This window comes from Coturnix japonica, chromosome 1 (assembly GCF_001577835.2).
Source record: "Coturnix japonica isolate 7356 chromosome 1, Coturnix japonica 2.1, whole genome shotgun sequence".
Lineage (NCBI taxonomy): Eukaryota > Metazoa > Chordata > Aves > Galliformes > Phasianidae > Coturnix > Coturnix japonica.
This window is the reverse complement of record NC_029516.1, coordinates 51816901-51838148: the sequence shown is the minus strand read 5'-3', so window position 1 is coordinate 51838148 and position 21248 is coordinate 51816901. Positions and strand designations below refer to the sequence as shown.

Here is a 21248-nt window from a genome sequence, read left to right as displayed (position 1 = left end):
AAATGTAATCCAACTGTGACAATGTCAAACTTGAATTTCATGCCATGGGATTTGAGCTGGGAAAATCTTCAGTGGGAAAGCTGATAAAGTGCTTCATTAATTTGCACTCATTGTTGATTTCACGTTCTTCTTGAATCACTGTTCTTGCAATGGCTGTATGTTTATATGTGATGCTAAAGGTTTTAGAGAGAATGCTTGTTAAGTTTTGTGGAAGCATGGTAATTAAACAGGAATGATCAGGTAAGTAAACGATGAAAAGGAAGACAACATTCGCTGTAAAGGTAGGAATAGTTCTGATATTCATTGCAGTGCGAAAATGAAGGTTGTGTAGTGAATATTGATAGAAAAATCTTTTCTTCTCCCATTTGCTGATCTGTCTATGAATGAAACTGTATCAGGAGTATGTTTTATTATTTTACTGAATTAATAGGTACTCCACATACCAATTAAATACAGTATATGCCTCTACTTGGTACTTGAGGCATTTTCCTCAGCTTCCACACTACAGCAGCAGAACAAGGAAAGCGTGTTACAGAATATCCTAGTCAAAATAATGAGGCAGCCAGCATCCTCACCTAACAGGCAGCCCATCTGAGAAACGTCAGTCTCAAGTCTGTCTTGCATACATCAACAAGGGAAAACACAGCGGTGATTGATGCTTCCAGAGCCATTTATTCCTAACAAAGTCCATTTTTACCATGGCATTCTGTGTACATTCAAAAAGCAAACAACAACAACAACAACAAAAGTTCTCGATCTTTTTGTAAAAGAAGAAGATTTAAAACCACTGAGTACTTAACCTGCACATGTTAAATAAAGTGCATGTGTTAAAATGATTTTTAGAAAGTACCCAGGTAGTATAGGACTTGAAGATCATTCTTCAAGGTTACTTTAGGTGCTTGAGGATGTGATTTTCTCTGGCCTATATTGAAGGTACAATGGAGAATATCGAAATACGTACAGTAACAAACTACATTATTTTACGTTTCCCCTGCAGAATTGTGGAATTGATGGAAAATGTTAATATTATGTCAATTCTGTACATGACAGCACTGTCAGATATAATTCCCCTGAAATGGAGCATGCTCCCTTTCTGTAGTTTCAGAGAATGGTAATTTGCAGTTCCATCTAAATACCAACCTTTATCTCTAGGAATGATTCTCTCAGTTCCTTGCTGTCTGACTTTCTCACAACTCTTTTTATTTCCCAGATGGAGCTCTGTCTTCTCAGTATCTAATTCTGATATCCATTCTAATGAGGATACTCTTTTGTCTTTCTCACATACTAATATGGTCTGACCAATGGCTTAATTAGTTATTCACTTTTATCCAGAAATAATAGGAATTTACACTTCATGGTATCTAATATGTATTACATGACGTGTGTACATGTGTATATTCTTGGAAATGTATTCTGTACATTATATGTGGAAAAGAAGAAAGCTGCCATGCTTAAAATTTTCAGGTTGCTCAGTTCATGCAGTTTGTTTTGTTTTTTTGTTCAGTTAAGTACAGCAATACTATCCACTGTGTGAGAAAGAAGTGTGAGCATGGTTCTGAAGTCTGCTTGTCTTATCTCTGCCAGTCAAATGTGAGAAGAACTAATTTTGTTGAATGGATTAGGGAGCATAGGATCACAAATAAACTGAAAGGCAATGAAATTGAAGGACATATGGAAAAGCAACAGTAAAGTGAAAGTGCGACAGGCAAAAATAGAGGATAGAGCAAACTGAAACTGTGACAACTGAGACTTATACCCCAGTATATAATTTATACATACTTTTTTGCGTTTTTAAGTGTGCATGCCGTTGTACAGCATTCCTCTTCCCGTATTCCATTGCTCTGGCTTGCAGTAGGAATTGGAACCTAGGAGATGCCATCACCATATGATTTTTGCACTCATTCTGTGGAATTTTTTTATATTGATTGCCAAAAAAATCTGAAGTCATGGATATGCCTGCTAATAAGCAAAGTATTTGGCTTTGCTGTGTTTGAATTCCAGGAACAAAATCTGAAAATGAGTTTTACACTCATTAGAGTAACAGCAGAATGGCCTAAGAGCTACCATTGAGCTGGAGCACATTAAAAGGAAAAAGAAGATTTAACGATGATGAAAATATCAGCACATTCCTATTACTGTAAAACCTTTGCCAGACAAAAGGTCTCTTTCTGTCACATTTTTCATTGAATTTTGTCAAATTCGAGTATAAACTGTAAGCACTGTGAGTTGGTTGCTGAAGACATTAGCATAATTTAAGACACCTCTTAATATTTCACGGGTGATGTTTGTGATGGAAAGAAGACTTAAGTCATAAGCAGAAAATATATGAGTCATTTTCATTATCTGACAGTCAACTCAAGTAAATTTCATAGACTTCTTGTCAAAAAGTGTAAATTATAATTTCATCAGATTACACCTGTATTATTCAAGAGCAGTGTAGTTTGAATGACATTTCTATAATCCTTCTATTATGACAAAGCTGTTAAAAAGGATAGTAGTAAGAATAGAAATAGTTAAGCTCGCAGAGAATTTGATGCTACCAACACAGGCAAAATGCAACTGAACGATCAGTTTGTAAGCCATGTGTTCTGGGTGTTCACAGAGCAATTTGGTTTCACCCCTAGGAATGCTGATGATGAAGAGTCAGAATTTTCCTTTTGTTTGTTTTTGAGGGGGTATTTATTTATTTCCATTTTGCAACTTGAAAAGAAATGCCCATCAAATGGATACCTCATCAGTCAGCACACCTAGTTATTCAAAGAGATGAGTGACAGAAGTAGGTAACAGATGATACAGCCTGAAGAACTGTGGCTACTGTCATGGTAGAGTAATAGGGATAGAAGTAGTGACATTGAGGGAAGGCATCTCAGGACATAATGCAACCTTTGCCACAGCTGCCAACCTCCATGAACTGTTCATTAAGATCACTACAGAAATAAAAGTGTCTGTGCTTTGGAAAGTTTGAGAAGAACATTCTTTTCTTAAAAGCTGTTCAGTGCTTGGAGAAATATACTGATCTCCTTCAGCAAAGTAGGTATCTTATTCGTGATGAGATCCATTTTCAAATGATAACACAGGCATTCATTAAGTGCATAAATGTGATCTTTTTCTCAACGTGAAGCACATTTTATGCTTGCAGCATGCAGAGAGCTGCTTGTCTTACTGTCACACTTCTTTTAGGTTCTCAGTCTTGTCACTTTTTTACACTGTGACCTGATAAGCTTCTCTGTGGATGCTTTTCAAATAGATTCATTTTCAGCACGGTCTTTTTAATTGCTGGATCATGCAGAATGGTCAAAAACTCCAAGCTTTCATGCCTGACTCATATTACAGTATACTTTACTGGATGCAGTACTAGACCAGGATTCAGAAGATAAATTCTTTCCTGGCATTGTCTCCCACCACTTGCTTGTTCTCTTTCTGTCTGTCTCAAATTCTGTAGTCGTAAAATGAGCTCAAGTTTTTGTGAAGTGTAAGTTTTGCTTGGGAAAAGTGCTTTCTAAGTGCTAGGTAATATTATTACACAATATCCTCAAACCGTGTTGTTACAGTGATATAATGGTGATTACAATACCTCATTTTGAATTTGTTCCCAAAATTGTGTTGGATTTGTGTTCAGCTTGATTTATTAATATTTCTTATTTTTCTTTCCAAGATCTTATTCCTTCCCCAGAAAGGGAAAATAAGTATTTCAAGGAGCTGCCATTCTAGCACACTGAACAAAGCTGTTGGACTGCTGTCTTTTCTGTCTTCCGAAGAGTCATCCCTTCTTCTATAAAATCTGCAGATGAGTTGTGTGTCCATTACAGTTCATCTTTCATACATGTATAATCACTGTGAAAGCGTGCACCTTATCCTTGCCTTAAAGACATATCCTGTGCAAAACGTGAAGGCAACTACATGAAATCGCCTTACTTTATTTCAACGTTATCTCTTGGCCTGACTGAGAGATAAGCAGCCAGGTTCGTTTTGTCATGCTATGACAGTCATGACTTCTTACTCCCACTTTCCAGATGGGCAAAACTTACAGTAGTAAGAATGAAGAAACCAGGTGGGACACACGCAGATAAGATAATGTAACTAATTAATTGTTACTTTTAATACCACTGTCCTGCTTAATCACAGGATCTCCCTTCCATCCTTGCTCTTCCAGAGTTCTGTTTGTGTGGGTGTCATCGTTAATGATGAACCTGGAAGACTCCTGTGCCTTAAAGACCCGAGCTCAGACAAGAAGGCACAAGAAGAGTGTGTGGAGTGACAGCTCCTGCAGTCAGGAAGCAAAGTTCAAAATCCCAACTTAGCCATCAAATGAGTATCTATTCTTTTCAAGCCTTTCCAAGCGTTTCCTTTCTTCAGAAAATAACCTTTCCTCCTTTGACTGTAATGACTCTGAATAATGGAAGACCTTTTGTAGTTGCTTTCTTATTTTTGTCTAAGCCACAGTCTCATTATGGTGGAGTGACCAACTGAAGTGATACTGATCTCAAGCTTAATATCTTGCTTAGTGATTAATGTTCTATCATTCAGTTTGGAAACCACTCCTTTCCACCCTTATTCTGCTCCTTGCTGTAATCTTTTAGCCAATAAGTAAAGAGCATTGTTAAACTAGAATAGACCGGTTTGGAGAAGAATGCTATTCTTAAAATGACGTTTACTTCTGTCTTTTCCCTGTTTCTGGGAACAGTTCTTTTGCCAGCTTGTTTCTTTAACTATAGTGCTTTGCTATCTTAATAACTATTCTATGTTGGAAGAATATACTCTCTGTCCAAGAATGTTTTATCTACCAGCACAAAAGAACTGATCTTGATACACTGTTAGTCTTCTTTCTGATCCCAGAAAGATAAGACTAAGATTTCCAGATGGAATTTTGTAATCTGCAGTTCTGGGATGAATTAAGCACTCACAACAGAGGTGTAACTGGATTGTATCACTGTCTTCCTATTATTCTTAGAGATCAAAGAAGAACACAAATAGATACTTATATTCTAAAACATTCAAAACAGATGGCTGGTTTCTTTTTGTAGAGATTTGAGCTTTTCAGCAAAACAATCGCAAAGAGGCTATCATTCATTTCTACCAAGTGAGATTATTCCAGGTCTGTATCTTATTTTCTTTGATGATTTACAGCTCAATATGTTCTTCTTCTCTCCGCTAGTTCTTTGTAGTAACTAAGAATTCTGTACTTATTTATTTTTTTTCTTTTTCTGTAAGTTGTCACTTAGAGACTGTGCAACAGCCTGTACTATCTCCCAATTACTCAGTCGTTTAGGTCTCTTATGGCCTTCATCCACATGCCAGGATGCAACCACAGAAGAAGCTTCTGCACGTTGTGAATACGCCGTTGGCAATGTAAGGGAGAGTTAAGCTGAACTCTGGCACGCTGACAGGACAAGGACAGGAGTGGGGTAGCTGCAGCCAGGCTGGGGCTGTCATTGCCAGTGCCTTTTAATTATAAGTTAGGGGGAAAGAAACTGGGAAGGATGAATGATGTTAGAGTAGAGAAAGAATCAAGCCCAAACCTGCTTTCCAATATATTAACTATGAAAACAAGCTTGAGAGAAATATGACTGAAATAAAAGCCGATGAGGGCACGTAGCCAATCTAGACGCTATATTTTCCTGGCTGATGAAGTTCGTAATTACTGACAGAGATGCCAGGTTCCAACTCATAGTATTCTCACCACAGGCAATCCAACTACATCTGTTTGTTTAATGCAACTTATAGATAAGAATTATATATGTGTGTGTATGTATATAAACGTGTTTGTTAATGGGATTTTGCATTTGAATGTAAAGCAAAGAGCTGCCAAAAGAATTCGTGACAACAGATAAACCAGTAAACCAGACAGACTGTGGCTCCATGTGGCTTTGCTTTGAAAGTGTCTTGCAGTAGGTGGGGAGCTAGAACAACGGAAGGAAGTCTCAGTGTTAGAGAGGGACGAGGCAAAGCTTCGTATCGTGGACAGGGAGGTTATAGTTCATCTGAACAGGAAGAGCACTGATTGTGTTCTCTGGTAGACTACTTAAGAAATACCTTCTGTTTTCCATTAGCAATGTATCAGGCAGTAGGGAGACGAAAGAATGCAGTCCTTGGTACATAAGCGTTCACATGGATAGATTCTCCCAGTATATGTGATATAATTTTCTGGTTTCATACAAAAGTATATTAGCTGCTGTTTCCTTCTATGCACTGTAATAGGAAGAAGCAATAGGCAAACTACAGTACAGCAAGGAGTACTTGTGCTTTCTTGTTCGCTTTTATTTAGAGGATGAGCGCTAGAAAGCTCAAATAGATCAAAAATAGAAGCAAGTTATTGTTTCTTATTCTCAAGCTGCTGTATTCTTGTAATTGAGGAATCAGCATGAAATGGATTATGTAAAATCAAAACTTCCATTGGCTTAATTACATCCACAGAAGCTTCGTCAGGTGGATGCTATGTAAATCTTTGGTGTCATACCAGCTGCAAGCACTTTGCACTTTACTCATTGAACCATTTTCATTTGCTACAGGAATCCCTTTCTTTTTTCTTGACGATATTGTAATTTTCAGTATCACAAGTCTGATTATCCAGCTTCACAGCTCTCTAGTTGAATTTATTACTGAATCTGGTAACTGACGCAACTTATCAGAAATATTCTCAAATGAGGGGTATGTTAATAAGTTAAAGAGCAGTGGAAGGTGTTAAATCCTTTGCGGACCTTGTTTTACTTTACCCCATCCACTTTTTTGAAAACTAAGTTGCTGGGTTGCTGGATTCCCAAGAGACTTTTGAAAACAAAAGACAAACAGAACAACATTTGAGCAGGTATTTTCTGATCATCTTGCAGTTAAGTCACAAATCTCATTCCTTTGCCTCAGCTAGAAAAGTGCCATATGGACTGTTACGGAGGAATGAGATGCAAAGCTTGCATTGTGCAATTAGTTATATTTAGGAGGTGAGGATTTGGGCAAACTCTCTTGCTTTTGAAAGCAGAGGACTGATGAAACATGCAAGATTCAAACTGGGTTTGCTGTATGTAGAGAACCCCTTCAGCTCTCCCCAAGTACCTCACTGCTGGACTTTAGTATTCCCCGGTGTGCCAATTATAAGCTTCACACAGTCCTGCCAGTGTGTTTCAGTTCTGATCTGCAGTAGTCCCTGCTATTCCCCACAAAATAGTACTTTGCAGCCCATGTAAGCAAAAGTTGTCAGTGTCATGAAAAAGCACTTCTGGATTTGTTATGTAGAGAAATATTTTTTAACTATTCTCTCACTTTGGGTGCCCTAGGAATCCAACCAACCCACTGCAGTTATTTGATTCACATACACAGTGGGGAAAAGATTTTTCTTAAATGAAGGATCTTAATAAAAAATGATTCTCCCCTTTTTGTACTTTTTCTAGTCGTCTGGTCTGGATTTTTTCCCAAGACGAAGGGAGTGAACTCTGGAAATCATTAATCCATGGGATTTGTTCATGGTGTATAAAAATCTCAAAAATAATTTGCTTTGTAAAAATGATTTCCTAATTGATTCTGTCAGAAATGAACTGAGTAAGACAGCTCTGTCAAAATAGCCGGAATCTCTTTCGGCTCCTCGCGCATGTTGTTTTGTTTTGTTTTATGAGGAGAAAATGATGAAGGTTAGATTTAAATCCATTTTTGTCCTTAAAACAAATCTGGAGAAAACTGAGCCTGTCCTTGGGCTTTTGTGTTGTGGTCTCCTGAAGAAACCAAGTATCTGCGCAGCAGTGAACTGAGCTGAACTGAACCGAGGTCAGGCAGCGTCTTTTTGAGAACTTTCTTCTGTTTCCATTTAAAATAATGAAGGGAAGACATCAGTGATAAATTGTTCTGAATTTGGGAAAGCTTTGCACTTTCTGAGCCAAATTCATGCCTCATAAAACTACACTGCATTCAATGGTTGCACGATGATCGTAGTTGAACCCTTACATTTCTTGCCAAACAAACACAAATGGTTTGAGCAGAGAAAAGGCGTAATTCAATTTACCATGCAAATATTTCCAGACTGTATCATTCTGTTTCTTGGTTTATTTCCGTATCTCACAATACAAGAAATTTTGCTATGTAGGCAAAATTTTCTTTTCTGATGATATCTATAACAAAACCCAGATACAGGAGAGCTGTTTTCCTTTTGGCATCTGAGGACCCACTGTGATCCATTCCATCTTTTGTTAGATTTTTCAGTCCCTCCTCGGAATAATTTCTTTTTAATAAATGTCTCCATGTACCCAGACTTCAGGCCCATCTTCTGCTGTGTAACTGTAATTTGGGAAGTAAGTTTTGTTGGGCAGCATCTGGAGGCCACAGAGTTCTTATGCCTTCTCTGGACACTTCTTCCAAACACTTGTAAACCCAGTTATATCTTAACCTCTCTTTAATTACTTTGACTGTGAGATAACCTATCAGTTCCATTTTATTTTCTAAGAAAAATAGAATAGTTAAGGTTGGAAGAGACCTCTGTGATTTATGAGTAATTGGCAAAATGTTTGCTGAATTACTTGATTGCAAAATGAAGACCACTTATCTGCATTACTGTGCCTTGTGTTCTGTAGTGAATAAAATATACATAACACGTGTACATAGCTAATGACAGCAGTCGTGCCAGTGCCAAGAGTGTTGGTGCCGCAGTGTCAGTATGAAGTTATTTTCTCTTTTTTATTTGCCCAGAGAATTCATATATATATTTCTGTAAGAAAAAGACGACTGTTTTCTGATAACATGCATATTCTGAGTAAGGAAGTTTTGGAAGCAGGTAACTTCTTCTAGATCAATTGATGTAAATGGAAAAACAGGCGAGCTCTTCTGAGTGCCTGTAAAACTTTCTTTGGCTCCATAGTGGGAGCTGCAGATTTATCAGTGTGTAGAAATGTAGAACATATTCTCTGAAATTAATTAAATGAAGTTAGTTAATTACTTAGTTCTGGAAAAGTGGTTGCTTCCTTTGGAGAAGAAGGGAATGTTAGCAGGGAGAAAGGTGCTTGGGTCATTAGTCCTTTTGCCTGGAGAAGTAATAATTTAAAGCTAGTGGTTGTGGTAACTGAGTTCTATTACACGTTGATTAAAACCATACTTTACTCTGCAGACATTTATGGATAGTCAGTGTTGCATTTGTCTCAGTTCAACACTGCTGCACTTACACCACCCATTCACTGCCTTTCTTCTCTGTATAACCGCCTGGTTGGTTGTTTTTGCATTTGCATTACACGCTGTTCAGACAAACTTTTAGACACCATAGTCTCTGTATCTGAGGTGTATTCATCTTTCACGGTAAGAGAGACCAAACATTTAGATAGCTCTATCCAGCCAGATCCACTTACAAGTTCCTTATCTATGCAGCGCATTTGAATGCGGACTTCTGTCATAAAAAATAACTCTCAAATGCAGTTACTCATATGTAAGCTGACCATAGTACAGCACCAGTAAGGCTGCAGTCGAAAAAGCAGGATTAATTTCCTTCTGAAGCATATCATAGTTCTGATGGGCTTGCAAACCTACAATTAGATTCACATTTGTCATGCTTGAAGTTAATCTTTTTTCTTTTTACTCCTCAGAAAAACTGAGCACATTGTTTCCATGTTGAATTTGTTTTGAAATACCTTTCCAAGCGTCTTTATCAGTTGGTAGAGATGCTTTGGTTTTGTATCAGAGATTTCATGTCTCAACTACAGCAATGTAGCAATTGCCTTTCCCCCCCCATCCCCCCCCTTCAAATGTAGCTGTCCATTAGCAATATTCTGAACTAAAGGGGACATTAAGCAGACTTCATTCCATGCTTTGATGGGGATGGCCCAAACGTATCAGTGTGCTTCATGAAGATTGGCTGCTTAGAAGATGCTCCGAGGTTTCATCCATTTATCAGTTGTTTTCCTAGAAAGCTCTACAGCGCTGAGCTGGTCATGAGAACACGCTGTGGTTTATGCATCCAGTACTACCCTGCCTTCCCACTTAGCAAATGCTCTTACACCCTCTTGAGATAAGGCAGTGGCAGCTCAGCTGTGTGGGAAGCAGAGTGCCTTTTGCTAATTGTGTCGTTCAAATTAGATATGGCAGGAACGCAGATAGAAGGGCATTTCCTTCTTGACTGGCAGGCTTTAATGGATCCCAAGTGAGAGAAATCACTGCTCTGTGAACAGCTTTGGGAGTGCTGCTGGTTAAGAACTTTCACACGCCTCATTTGGCCTGTTTCCAGAGAGGGAGGAACATGCTGCTCAAGGTAAAGGGGCAGAGAGAACATCCCTGAGCAGTCAGATTCAGCTTTTCTATTAAAGTCTTCCATCACTACTTGCTAGAGAGCTGTGCTTTCTCTTTGTCACAGCTGGGAATGTTGGCAGGTCTTGCTCTTTGCAGATCTGATGGATCTACACATCTGATGGATGTTGAGCAGACTGTGGTACCTGAAAGAGAATACAAGGCAGCTGCTGTTTCGGTTGGACAGCTAGTTATCAGACGTTGACTACTTCATTTTCATGTTTTAATAAGTACAGACATTTCTCAGGGTATTCCGTCATTCTCCCCTCTGTGGGCAAACCAATTAGTAGGATAGGAAACGCACCAGGTAAATTAGAAACGTCTTGTATTTTTAAACATGTGCAGCCAGTGCAGTTCAGAGCACAATCTCAGTGATCTTAATTATAAGAAATTTGGGTAGGTAGAGCAAATTCACCAAACAACCGAGGTTGATAGGTGCAATTGGTTAAAGACAGGTGTACCAGGCAATGGAAATGAAACGTGGCTGTGCTGATGCTACTGAAATATTCCTTCCCATTGTCCTGTACAAAAGAGCAGCATCCTGCCCTGCTGCAATCTGCGGGCTTGCTGCATCAAACTGTATTTTAACACATGCACATAACTGCAAACAGAGCCTGCCCTGAGGCCACACATAGCAATAGGGTTTATAATAAGCAAGTGAGCTTACTCTCTCTGCAGGTCTCTTGTCCATCCCCTCTGCCCCAGCACTGTCTCAGCGGTGTCTCCGGCGCAGGCTGCTGAGCGCAGCTGGCTCGCTGTGGGACAAGCAGTTTGACATTAGTTAGCTGCTTAGCCACTGCTCTCAGATCCTCTCGCTCTACAGAAATTAATCCATGTAGAACAGCGTTAGAAACAAAATAAGTGAGCCCTGACAGCCTTATTAAAATGGCTCGAAGCCAGAGGCTTTGTTGAAAGTGGTGCCAGCACCCTGTTTCTGTTGACTCAGAGATTATCTCACTCCTTATTCATTAGCGGGGTCAGAGGTGTCCTACTGAAAAGATATCCCCAGCCGCTAGCAGAGAGCAGGTGCAGCCCCTGTCTGAGAGCACAAAGCCAGGCTGCCAGCGCTGTGACCGGGCTCTCCAGCTCTCAGAGCTGGGGCACATCACTGTGTGTAGCTTCAGTGCCTTGTTTGGTGGAGTGGAGGCCCAAAGCCTTATTCTCTGATCCGCTGCGAACCTTAAAGACAAAGTTTTGCATTCTGCACTTTGGAATATGCATCTCTTTTCGTGGGCATAAGACAATGAAATATGAAAGTGCATTCCTTTGGGCAGGGATATAGCAAAGGTTTCTACGTACTTGTTTATCTACTCAGGCCCTATTTTTTGGTAGAACAAATGAAAAATGACTCTTCTGATTGTTTTTGTGGGAACTGGATGGTTCCAGAGATTGCAGTGAGGAAGAAAAAGAGTAGATAGAGAGATTCAGGTTAGGTAATGTAAAATGAAATAAATTAGTACTTAATTAGAGCTCTTTGATTTTATTTTTTATCATGTTGTATAAAATCTGACTTGCATAAGATCCATTGCCTTTTCAAAACTGTAGAAGAGTTTCTGGTTCAGATACTTCCTGTGGATTCCATGGCAGAGTGATGTTCATCTTAGAAACAAGCAACTTTACATCATTAGAAATTTCTTTCTTTGAAATGTGTTTAATGCATACGTACGTAACAAACGTAAGTAAAATGAGATAGTATCTATGTTGCTATTGCCAGTCACCTTTTATCAGAATAATAAATTATCTTTAAAGGAGGGATTTGCTTCATTTTTCACCCCATATCATCATTATTTCAGATATCGGTAAGATGGCTGTCATCACCATATCCCCTTTACCTGATGTACTTCATTTCTGTCTGTCTCTGTGCTGTATGGTTGCAGGGCCATACAATAGGAATACTGCAGGGAGGGAGGGTGTTTGTGTTTCTTGAAGGTGAACAAGACTGTAACCTAGTCACTCGCTTGTGTCTCAGTCATCTCAGACTGTTCCTCAAGATTTCTGTTCTCTTATTACAGATAATTCAGCCCCTCTTAGAACTTGATCAGAATCGCAGCAAGTTGAAGCTGTACATTGGACATCTGACAGCCCTCTGCCATGACCGTGACCCCTTAATTCTGCGTGGACTCACCCCACCTGCTTCCTACCACTTGGATGATGACCGGGCAGCTTGGGAGAAAGAGCTGCAGAAGATGACCCAGGAGCAGGTGAGTTTGTGGTCTGAAGCTCTGAGCAAGGGCCTGAAATGTTTAGATAGGTCATAATGATCTGCCACACCAAAATGTAGTGAAAACATGCTATAAGTGGTGAAAACAGCATGCAAAGATCCACAATTGAGCTGAAAGAAGAAGTCAATACTTCTTGAAGTCATTGGCATTTGATATTTATTATGGAACTTTATTTGCTCTTGTGTCTGTATTTGAGAACTTACACTTAGGCAGTTATGGAAATTATAACTGCAAGATACCTTTTTTGCCATGTTTTGACTACTAAAATAGTTTAGTTATTCCTTATAACTTAACATAGTCATTGGGATCTTAAATCCATTTCTAACGACACAAATAATTTATATTTTAATTGGCGTATTTTTATTAGTCATTCACTTTATGTAAATGTGTGCAACGTCTTTATCATTTGCAACAGTGTGTTCTGCCAGTACTTCCTTCTGCTTTTTGTATTACTACCTTACCCAGATAACTCGCTTGCGATTTGACCCTTGGCACTACATGCCATATATCCATGTACACGTGCATGCACACACACACAGAGTGGTTTCAGAAGTCCAACAGCATATTTCCAAGAGTTTTAGAATACAGAACTGAAAGGGCTTAATAATGGGCGGTCTGATGAAGTCATTACAGAGACTGTCAATCTAACTGTAATTCAACTACAGAAATAATCTTTCTTTCTTCCAACTCCAGTGATGTCTTGCCTTCCTTAATCCTTTCCCTGGCAGTTTTTATCTCCTGTTTCATACTGTAATTGATCACTCCACACAACCTCTTTTTTCTCATTCCTTCCTCTTTCAACCCTTTAATTCTTGTTTTACTTCTGTATTACAGATAGAATAGATAAACTCATATATGGCATATATGGCTACTTTGGTTCTTTTGAACCTTTAGATTGTAATGCCAGTTCTTTTACTAAATTGTTCACTATGGGGTATTGCAGGTCAGTGAACACTATGTTTAGTCTTACCTGAATGCTTCAGTTGTGATATTTTTCTTTTTAATGATGCTCATTTGATCCAAAAATTTGAGACAGCATCTCAGAAACTAAATTACAGGAAGCCAGCAGAAGCATATCTAACAATTTAGAAAGAAGACCAGACCTCTAATGATAAATATGCCTGTAACAGGATTTAGATGGTACAAGACAGTCTCTGTCTTTCTACCTATCTTCATTCATTTACTTGATTCAGCATGTGCTCTATGCCTTGCCTGATATCTACACTTGTCTCTATAGGCTTGGCACATTCTTTTTTTCCTGCAGAGCCTGCTATCCCCTACGCGCTACATCAGCATTTTTTTTGCCTCTGGAATTCTGTACTCGCTGATCCAGGATTAAAAGTTTTTCAGTATAATGCATGCCATCATTTTGAACCACGTTGTCTGTTAGGGTGGGATGAAGCAATGATTGGCAAATCCTGTAGCATGTATGGGGGGCCATCTCTGAGAAAAATAAAATTAAAAAATATATAAAGGCTGTATGTGGGATGTCCCTGAAAGAAATCGACTAGTCCGATATAGCCATTGTGGTCTTTGAATATAATCAGGATCTGTGGTCCCAAGTAGTAATGTCCTACAGGGGAATCTGGACAGGCTGGAAGGCTGGACTCAGGACAGCGGAATGAAGTTCAACATGATCATGTGTTGGGTCATGCACTTTAGTCACAACAGCCCCAGGCAATGCTATGGCCTTCAAGCAGATTGGCTGGAAGACTGTGCAGAGGAAAAGGACCTGGGGGTGTTGGTCAATGCTTGGCTGAACACAAGCCAGCAGTGGGCCCAGGTGGCTAAGGAGGCCAATGACATCCAGGCTTGTATCAGAAATAGTGCAACCAGCAGGAGCAAGGAGGTGATTGTTCCTCTGTACTTGGCACTGGTGGGGCTGTATCTCAAGTACTCTGTTCAGTTTGTGGCACCTCACTACAAAAAAGACACTGAGGCCCTGGAGCATGTCCAGAGAAGGGCAGCAGAGCTGTGAAGGGTCTGGAGCACAAGTCATGTGAGGAGCGGCTGAGGGAACTGAGATTGTTCATTCTGAAGAAGGGGAAGCTCAGGGACATCTCATCACTTTTTACAGTAACCTAAAAGGAGGTTGTGACAAGGTCTGGGCTGGCCTCCTCTCCTGGGTAGCAGTGACAGGATGAGAGAGAATGGCCTCAAATTGCACCAGGGGAAGATCAGATTGGATATTAGGAAAAACTTATTTTCAGAAAGAAAAAGTGATGAGACATTGGAATGGGGTGCCGAGGAAAGTGCTTGAGTCTCTGTCCCTGGAGATGTTCAGGAACCATACAGATAGTGTACTAAGGAACGTGGTTTAGTGGGCAACTTTGGTGGTAGGTGGATGCTTGGACTAGATGATCTTAGAGGTCTTCTCAATCCTTGGCATTTATGTGATTCTATGATCTACGAGGAGTTGGGTCAGTGACCCTTTTGGGTCCCTTCCAACTTGAGATTTTCTATGATTATATTCAAGAGACATAGGTAAAGAAAGTAGGAAAGGCTTTCTTTCTCAAGTCCTTCTGGGTAGACGGTCTACTGAAACAGCATCTGTTCTTTCTAGTTCTTTGTACTGGTCTCATAAAACTTTGCCAGCCCACTGGCAACATTTATGTGTTACACACTGAAGAAAGTGTTCCAGTATAAATGGTGAGAAAATAATTTATCTGAGTTGCCTCAGAGAAGAGAAAAAAATACATTTTTACATCCATTCCCATTATTGTCTTAATTCTGCATTACCATCCCCTCATTTTATTAGAAGTAGTTCCTCCATTTGTGATTCCCATGCACAATTAACATTTGCTAAAATAAAATGTAGCAGCCCCCTCTGCCTTCCCATGGTCACTAAGATTGTATTTAACAAACTTCAGCTGAAAAATACAAACTCATGGTATATTTCAATTTACAAAGCACATTTTTCCATTTATGTCTGCAGAGCATTTCAGTTCCTGACTGCAGAATTTCCTTTGTGTTTAAAGGATTCCCATGGGGGGAGAAATCAGTTCTCCAGATTGGCAGAAGCCCGTGACAGAATGCCCGTTTTGCATCTTTGGAATGTTAATGAGTTTTGTAAATTACTTCAAATCCAGTGCATTAAATTCACTCCTGTCCCTTCTAATATGATCCTTTGTAGATAATGCTTCACAAGCCTCAGTGGGAAAAAATTAATCCTCTTGAATGTTAAGAAGTGTTAACATTGTTAAGGAGGATACATTTAACTAAAGATCAATGATATTTAAAGGATGATGCCAGCATATCCACTTCTCACCAATGAGATGGTTTGGGGTGGGTTTTTTTTTTTGTGTGTGTGTGTGTTTTTGTTTGGCTGGTTTGTTGTAGCGTTGTTTTGGTTTTTAATAAATAATGGAGAATTTATTTTTATACAGTTGGTTTTGGAGCTGTGATTGCCCACTCCAGCAACTATTACTGGTGATATGTCATATTGTGTTTCGATATTCTGCAGGTCTTTCATGCCTGCTGGACCGGCACAGGTACAAACAGAAATAGGTTTTTTGTGACTTCTTTTCATAGGTAAAAGTAATGTACAAAGTAGATATCAACTTTATGTTCTTCTGGCACATACACAGTGACCCACAGAAACTCATGTGCAAGTCACTGTTGGAAAAGCATCTGCCATGGTTCTCAAGAGAGTATGTGGCCAGGTTAATGATTTCATGGGCTCTAAAACTTTGATTGATAATTGGTACCTCTCATGTATAAAAGTTTCTGTGTGCTGCCATTGAGTTGTATTCCCTAGTGGCTTCAATAGATTATAATCAGAATACATGGCCAGAATGCTATGTAGTTCTTCATTGTTGGCATTTTTTCAAAGGCATTTTGCAAAGTTGAGTTCTTGTAGTAAAATTTTGGTCCATCTTTACTGAAGGCCTGAAGGCAATACTTTATGAATATACGATATCCCAAAAACTAATGTAAACAGGGTATACTAAGTTGTGGACAGTGGGGAATCTACAGTGCTTGGAACCATGTTATTAAGTTATTAATTTGGTGGAAAATATTGCTTTGAGTCAGTTTTGTCCCAATCATTCCCAAACATTTCAACCAGTGCTGTTTCTGGAACTGTCCTCTTTCAACCGGTTCACGTCCTTTTAAACATTTTTCTTATTATAAAATTGGAGTTACCAGAAGGAAGGACGAATGTTCCAAATCTTGACACTGAGAAATAAAAATTCCGTTCATTTACTGTAAATAATTGCATTATCCCAGCAATTGCTATTAAATACAGTATTTTCTTTCACTTTGTCCTAAGCATATCATTATGTTAATATTGGGCTCTGTAGAATTTCTGCTACGTTCCGCATTTCAGATGGTTGTCCTGGAGTGAGGGATTTTGTTCCTTACGAAAGGAAATAGCATTAAGAACATAATGATATGTTCCACATTTTTATTTACAGTTCAGTTCTTGTTTTTCTTATCTTTACAAAAGGAAAGAGTGGAGAAGAAGCAGGGACTTGATGAAAACCACCATTTATATACTTTGGTGGTGGTGTGCTGTGCTGTGGCTGGAAGGCAGCAGTGTGAGAAAGTAAAAAGACAACCAAATAGAGCAACCAGATATTAGGAACATGCAACAGTGCTTATTCCATTCATAGCTTAACCAGTGTTATAAATGTTTCTCATAACTTCAAAACCAGCTTTCTCTATTTTGGAGCGATTTCTTTATTTTCAGCAGGTCCAACAGTGAAGGACATTCTAAAAGAATACTCCCTTTGGCAGAAAAGGACTTACCTGATAAAATAAACTTCCTTACCCCTGGGACTAGGAGGAGGCAGTGTTTTACTCCCTAGCTGCCAGCCATCGGATGCTCTTTCCAGCCACCTTTGACATGTCCTGGATGTTTCCATCAGCCCCCAGGCGCAATTTTTTCTGCACAATTGACCTCTTCCCAGAGGTGTTTCCAGCACCATTTGTGTTGTAACCTGGGCACCAACAGCAGCCTGTAGGAGCTGAGCAGGTTTATTTCCATGAGATATTCTGTCAGAAGGCGCTTGTGATGGAAGGCTGTCCCACACCACTACTGACACCATGTAGTACCTTTGACTGCTTCAGCAATGAGCTGAGAGGTTCTTTTGAAAAGCCTTTATGGTCATAGAAGAGCCATTGTAGTGAAGCAGCATTTTCCTTTCTCCTTGTCTACTGGCTCCAGTCAAAGCACACACCGCCTAAGGATTCCTACTTACTAACCCTCTCCTAAGAAGTCAGGAGTTTCTCTTCTGCTCAGCTACTCAAAGCAGAAGGAGACAGGTGATGATGATGTGGCTTCCCTGTATCAGCCACAACCTGCTGCATCAGCTAACAAGTCATGACGCTGTACTTCATTCACTTTACATTCTCAGCCAAGCTAACGTTAACGTTAATACCAGACTGCAGGGAGGTAGCTTTAAAATTCAGTTTTAAAATTGCACATATGCCTGGTGAATTTTAAAAGTATCAGACACATTTTGTCACACAAACTATTCCAAGTGGGGGTAAACTTAGCTCTAAATTACAAATTGCTATTTGCTGTACTTCCTGTATACTTCTTTGTTTACAGTCCTTTTGTGTCCCTACTTCTGTATCATCTGTGAGAAATTACTCAGCTTATTTAGTTTCTGTAAAGAAATTGCTTTGCGGTTTGGCATTTAGCAATTCTGAATTACTACGTTGCTTCAGAGTTTACCCTGTCTTTGCTCCCGGGCTGCTCTTCCATTAGCTTGTTATCTCCCCCCACCTGATTTATGTCATTTATTTTTAATTTGTAATCTTATGGGAATGCATTATGCATTTTAAAGTTAAACAGCCCACTTCTGGTCTCTGTTAGAAATTAGAGGTAATAATTGCAACCATTTATACTTCTTTATGTAAAAATGTGTTTGCTGCCTTGATCTGGGAAAATAACAGATGCAGGAGCTCTGTAAAATCATTACATTGTAGAGCATTTTAAGCCTTTGTGTTAAATCAGTGTTTTGGGTGAGGGTGAGAACTTGGAATCGATGTCACAATTGTTAAGCACTGACGGAAGTCACAGACACTATCCATTTGCAGATTCTGCCATCACAGCATCCATTTGTATTTGTGCATTGAAGTACTAGCATTAATTTTAATTAAAATGGTTACTCTCAGTCAATAACACTAATTAGTCCTGTCTTGGAAAGAGCTACAAAGGGAAAAACATTGCTTTCAGGATGAGTCCAGGTGTTTGGTGGGGGAGTGCCTAAAATTTACTGTAGTCTCTTTTCAAGCAGTCTCTACAAGCAGATGGTGCACCAGCCTGAGCCATTACTTTCTTCAAGGGCAGCTCACCTCTCCATTCTTATTATTAGCAAGTTCTGTTATTCTCTGCCTTGCTTGGTTGCTGCTGTCCTCATGGAGGTCTTCTGCAGAATCTCATGGCATGAGACATGGCTATGGTTATGGCTGGTTGTGCAGAGGGATGCTGGGAGGCCGCTGGGGAAGTCTCTCATCATGCGTACAGGGAACAACATGCAGGAGCAGCTGGGTCCTTGTGTTGTCTGTCAGCCTGTTGTACGAAAACAAAATATTCCACAGAATTTTCTTTCTTGGAATATCTGTCAGAAATTTTGGGGCTAACAGGAACCCTCCATCGCTTCGTAATAAACAAAATCTGAGATCCTAGATTTCCTCTTGGAGAGAAATAAATAATGTGAGAAGAGTAGGAAAAGCTCAATCCCTGATCCTGAAATAAATGGATGCGTATACTTCTTGCAGCTTTGTCCTATCTTCTGTGTTTCACAAGGCTGTGACTGGACTCCCAGCCCTTTTTTCTCATAAGATATGACTTACAAGAGATTTTTTTTCAGATTAGTCAAGTCTTCCCTGTCATGAGACAGTTATCTGTCACTGCCTTGAGTAGATGAGCAGAGTCCCTGTGGAGCACAGCAGCCTCATTGACCAGCAGAGGAGCAAAGGGTCGAGGTAGAGATGCAGAATTAAGTGGCATTGCAGAGTAATTGCAGTGCCCCGTCATCTTGCTTTCCAAGAATAAGATGACTTATAAGGTAATGTTTAACAACTGAGCCAGGGGACATAGCTGCCTAACTCCTTTTCAGCCCCTGTAAGATGCGGAATGGTGAGCTGCTCAGGATGAGGGCTGTGGGGTCTGCCTATCCCAGGTATGTGCGGTTCACAGGTAGCTCTGTGATATAGGCAAGCATTATTCTTTGTCCTCCTTAGCTACAGAGGTACAGCATTCATTTTCAGCATCATGCACTAGAATTTATATGAACAGAGCATTCTCCTCCAGTGGTGAAATGACCGCTGTTGATGAAGGATGTTCTCTGCAAGTGCAGGGTTGCAGGAAAACTTCTCCATCCAAAGCAATGTATAACTTACAGATAATTATTTAATTCCTTCTTTCCTTTTATATCCTTCTGAAACTCATATACCACCAAAGAAGCAGTAACGTTTCTGCTCTTAGCAAAGCTTAGGGATGCTCAGGAATGCAGGATAAACCACATGTACATCATGTGCATGGTTAAGCTGTGGTTGGACTTGATGATCTTTGAGGTCTTTTCCAACTTGAGTAATTCTATGATTCTATGATTTTTCAAATACATACTGCATTAGGCCTCAACAGGTTGGTAAGGGTGTTCTTCTCAAAACTGGTTGTGAAATGTATCTGAGTGCCTTTAGATATATTTAAAACACATTTGTCATGCTTACGTTACTTTAAAAAGGCAAGTCAGAATGCTTGATTTAAAACCTTGGATTCATATTTTTTTAATATTTGATAAAAGGAAGGAGAAAGAGTTGTAGGAAAAGCAGAAAGATTTAGTGGTCTGATTTAAATATATCTATATATATTTAATGTACTTTAAAAAAAAGATTGGCAGACCAAGATTTCCACATTCCTAGCCCATTCTTTTGTCCCTTTTAAAAGTCTAATAGAGTTGAGAAATAAAGGATTGTGTGTAATTGGCTCTCATTACTTCAAACGTACATATTTAGACTGGTATGTCTGGGAAGACGCAAAAGCTGCTCACCATTTGCCTGAGGTACACCATAGTTTAACTTATTTTCGGATAGAGCAGAGGCTAAGATTAAATCAGTTGAATTTCTTTTTCTTGCTTATTTCTGTTATTTTAAGCTCTAAATGTATTTTTCAGACTAGCCACAGTCTGATCCAGAAGCACCTGAATTGTAGGGGAAGCATAATTACAGATCCTGGCATTGCAGACCTATGGAAGTCTGGCAGTTAACTTGCCTTTGTGTGGCTCAGCAAGCACTTCATAACCTACATCTAGTTTTACTGTCCATCGACAGAACTCATCTGTATGAATGAGATGCAACTTCGTTTTTATTTACTTTTCTTTTTCAGCAGCAGAATTATTGCTTTGCATAGGGAACTGCTTCCATATCAAGACGTTTAGAAGATTCTTAGCTTAACGATGCCCCATATACATTATGGGGTAAGCAAAGGCCACTGAGATTCTGCAGAGCAACGCTGTGGTTCACCTAGTAAAATCACAGCTTTGCATTTCTTAACTGGGAAGTTATTTTCTCTCCAAACGTCAATTAATTTTTAAATAACTTCTGGAATATCTCAGGTCAGAGGAGTACAAATGCAAGGTAAATTCACGTTTAATTATTATTACTATTCACTAATGGAGTTTAAATATTAGTGGCAACGTATTCCAATCATGACTTGCTCTAAACCCAGGAAGGCAGCCGTTTTGAACAGTGTCTGAATCCATTGCAGGTTAGGTGCAAGTGTAGATTCCCCTGAGACACCAAAGGTCTTTTCTGTTCTTCTATCCC

The 21248-nt window shown here is 39.4% G+C and overlaps 1 protein-coding gene across 11 annotated transcripts in view; it reads left to right on the top strand.

Annotated features, from left to right (window-relative positions):
* ERC1 (ELKS/RAB6-interacting/CAST family member 1) overlaps positions 1-21248 on the top strand; it is a 274077-nt gene that overhangs the window by 242471 nt on the left and 10358 nt on the right. For 6 of the 11 annotated variants that reach the window (XM_015865493.2, XM_015865524.2, XM_015865513.2 and 3 more), the window contains one exon: positions 12261-12449. In XM_015865493.2, coding sequence (XP_015720979.1) covers positions 12261-12449 — 189 coding nt within the window. Of the gene's footprint in view, positions 1-12260; positions 12450-21248 lie in introns of those variants that run through there. The other 5 variants (XM_015865609.1, XM_015865600.1, XM_015865571.1 and 2 more) reach the window with 1 other exon arrangement.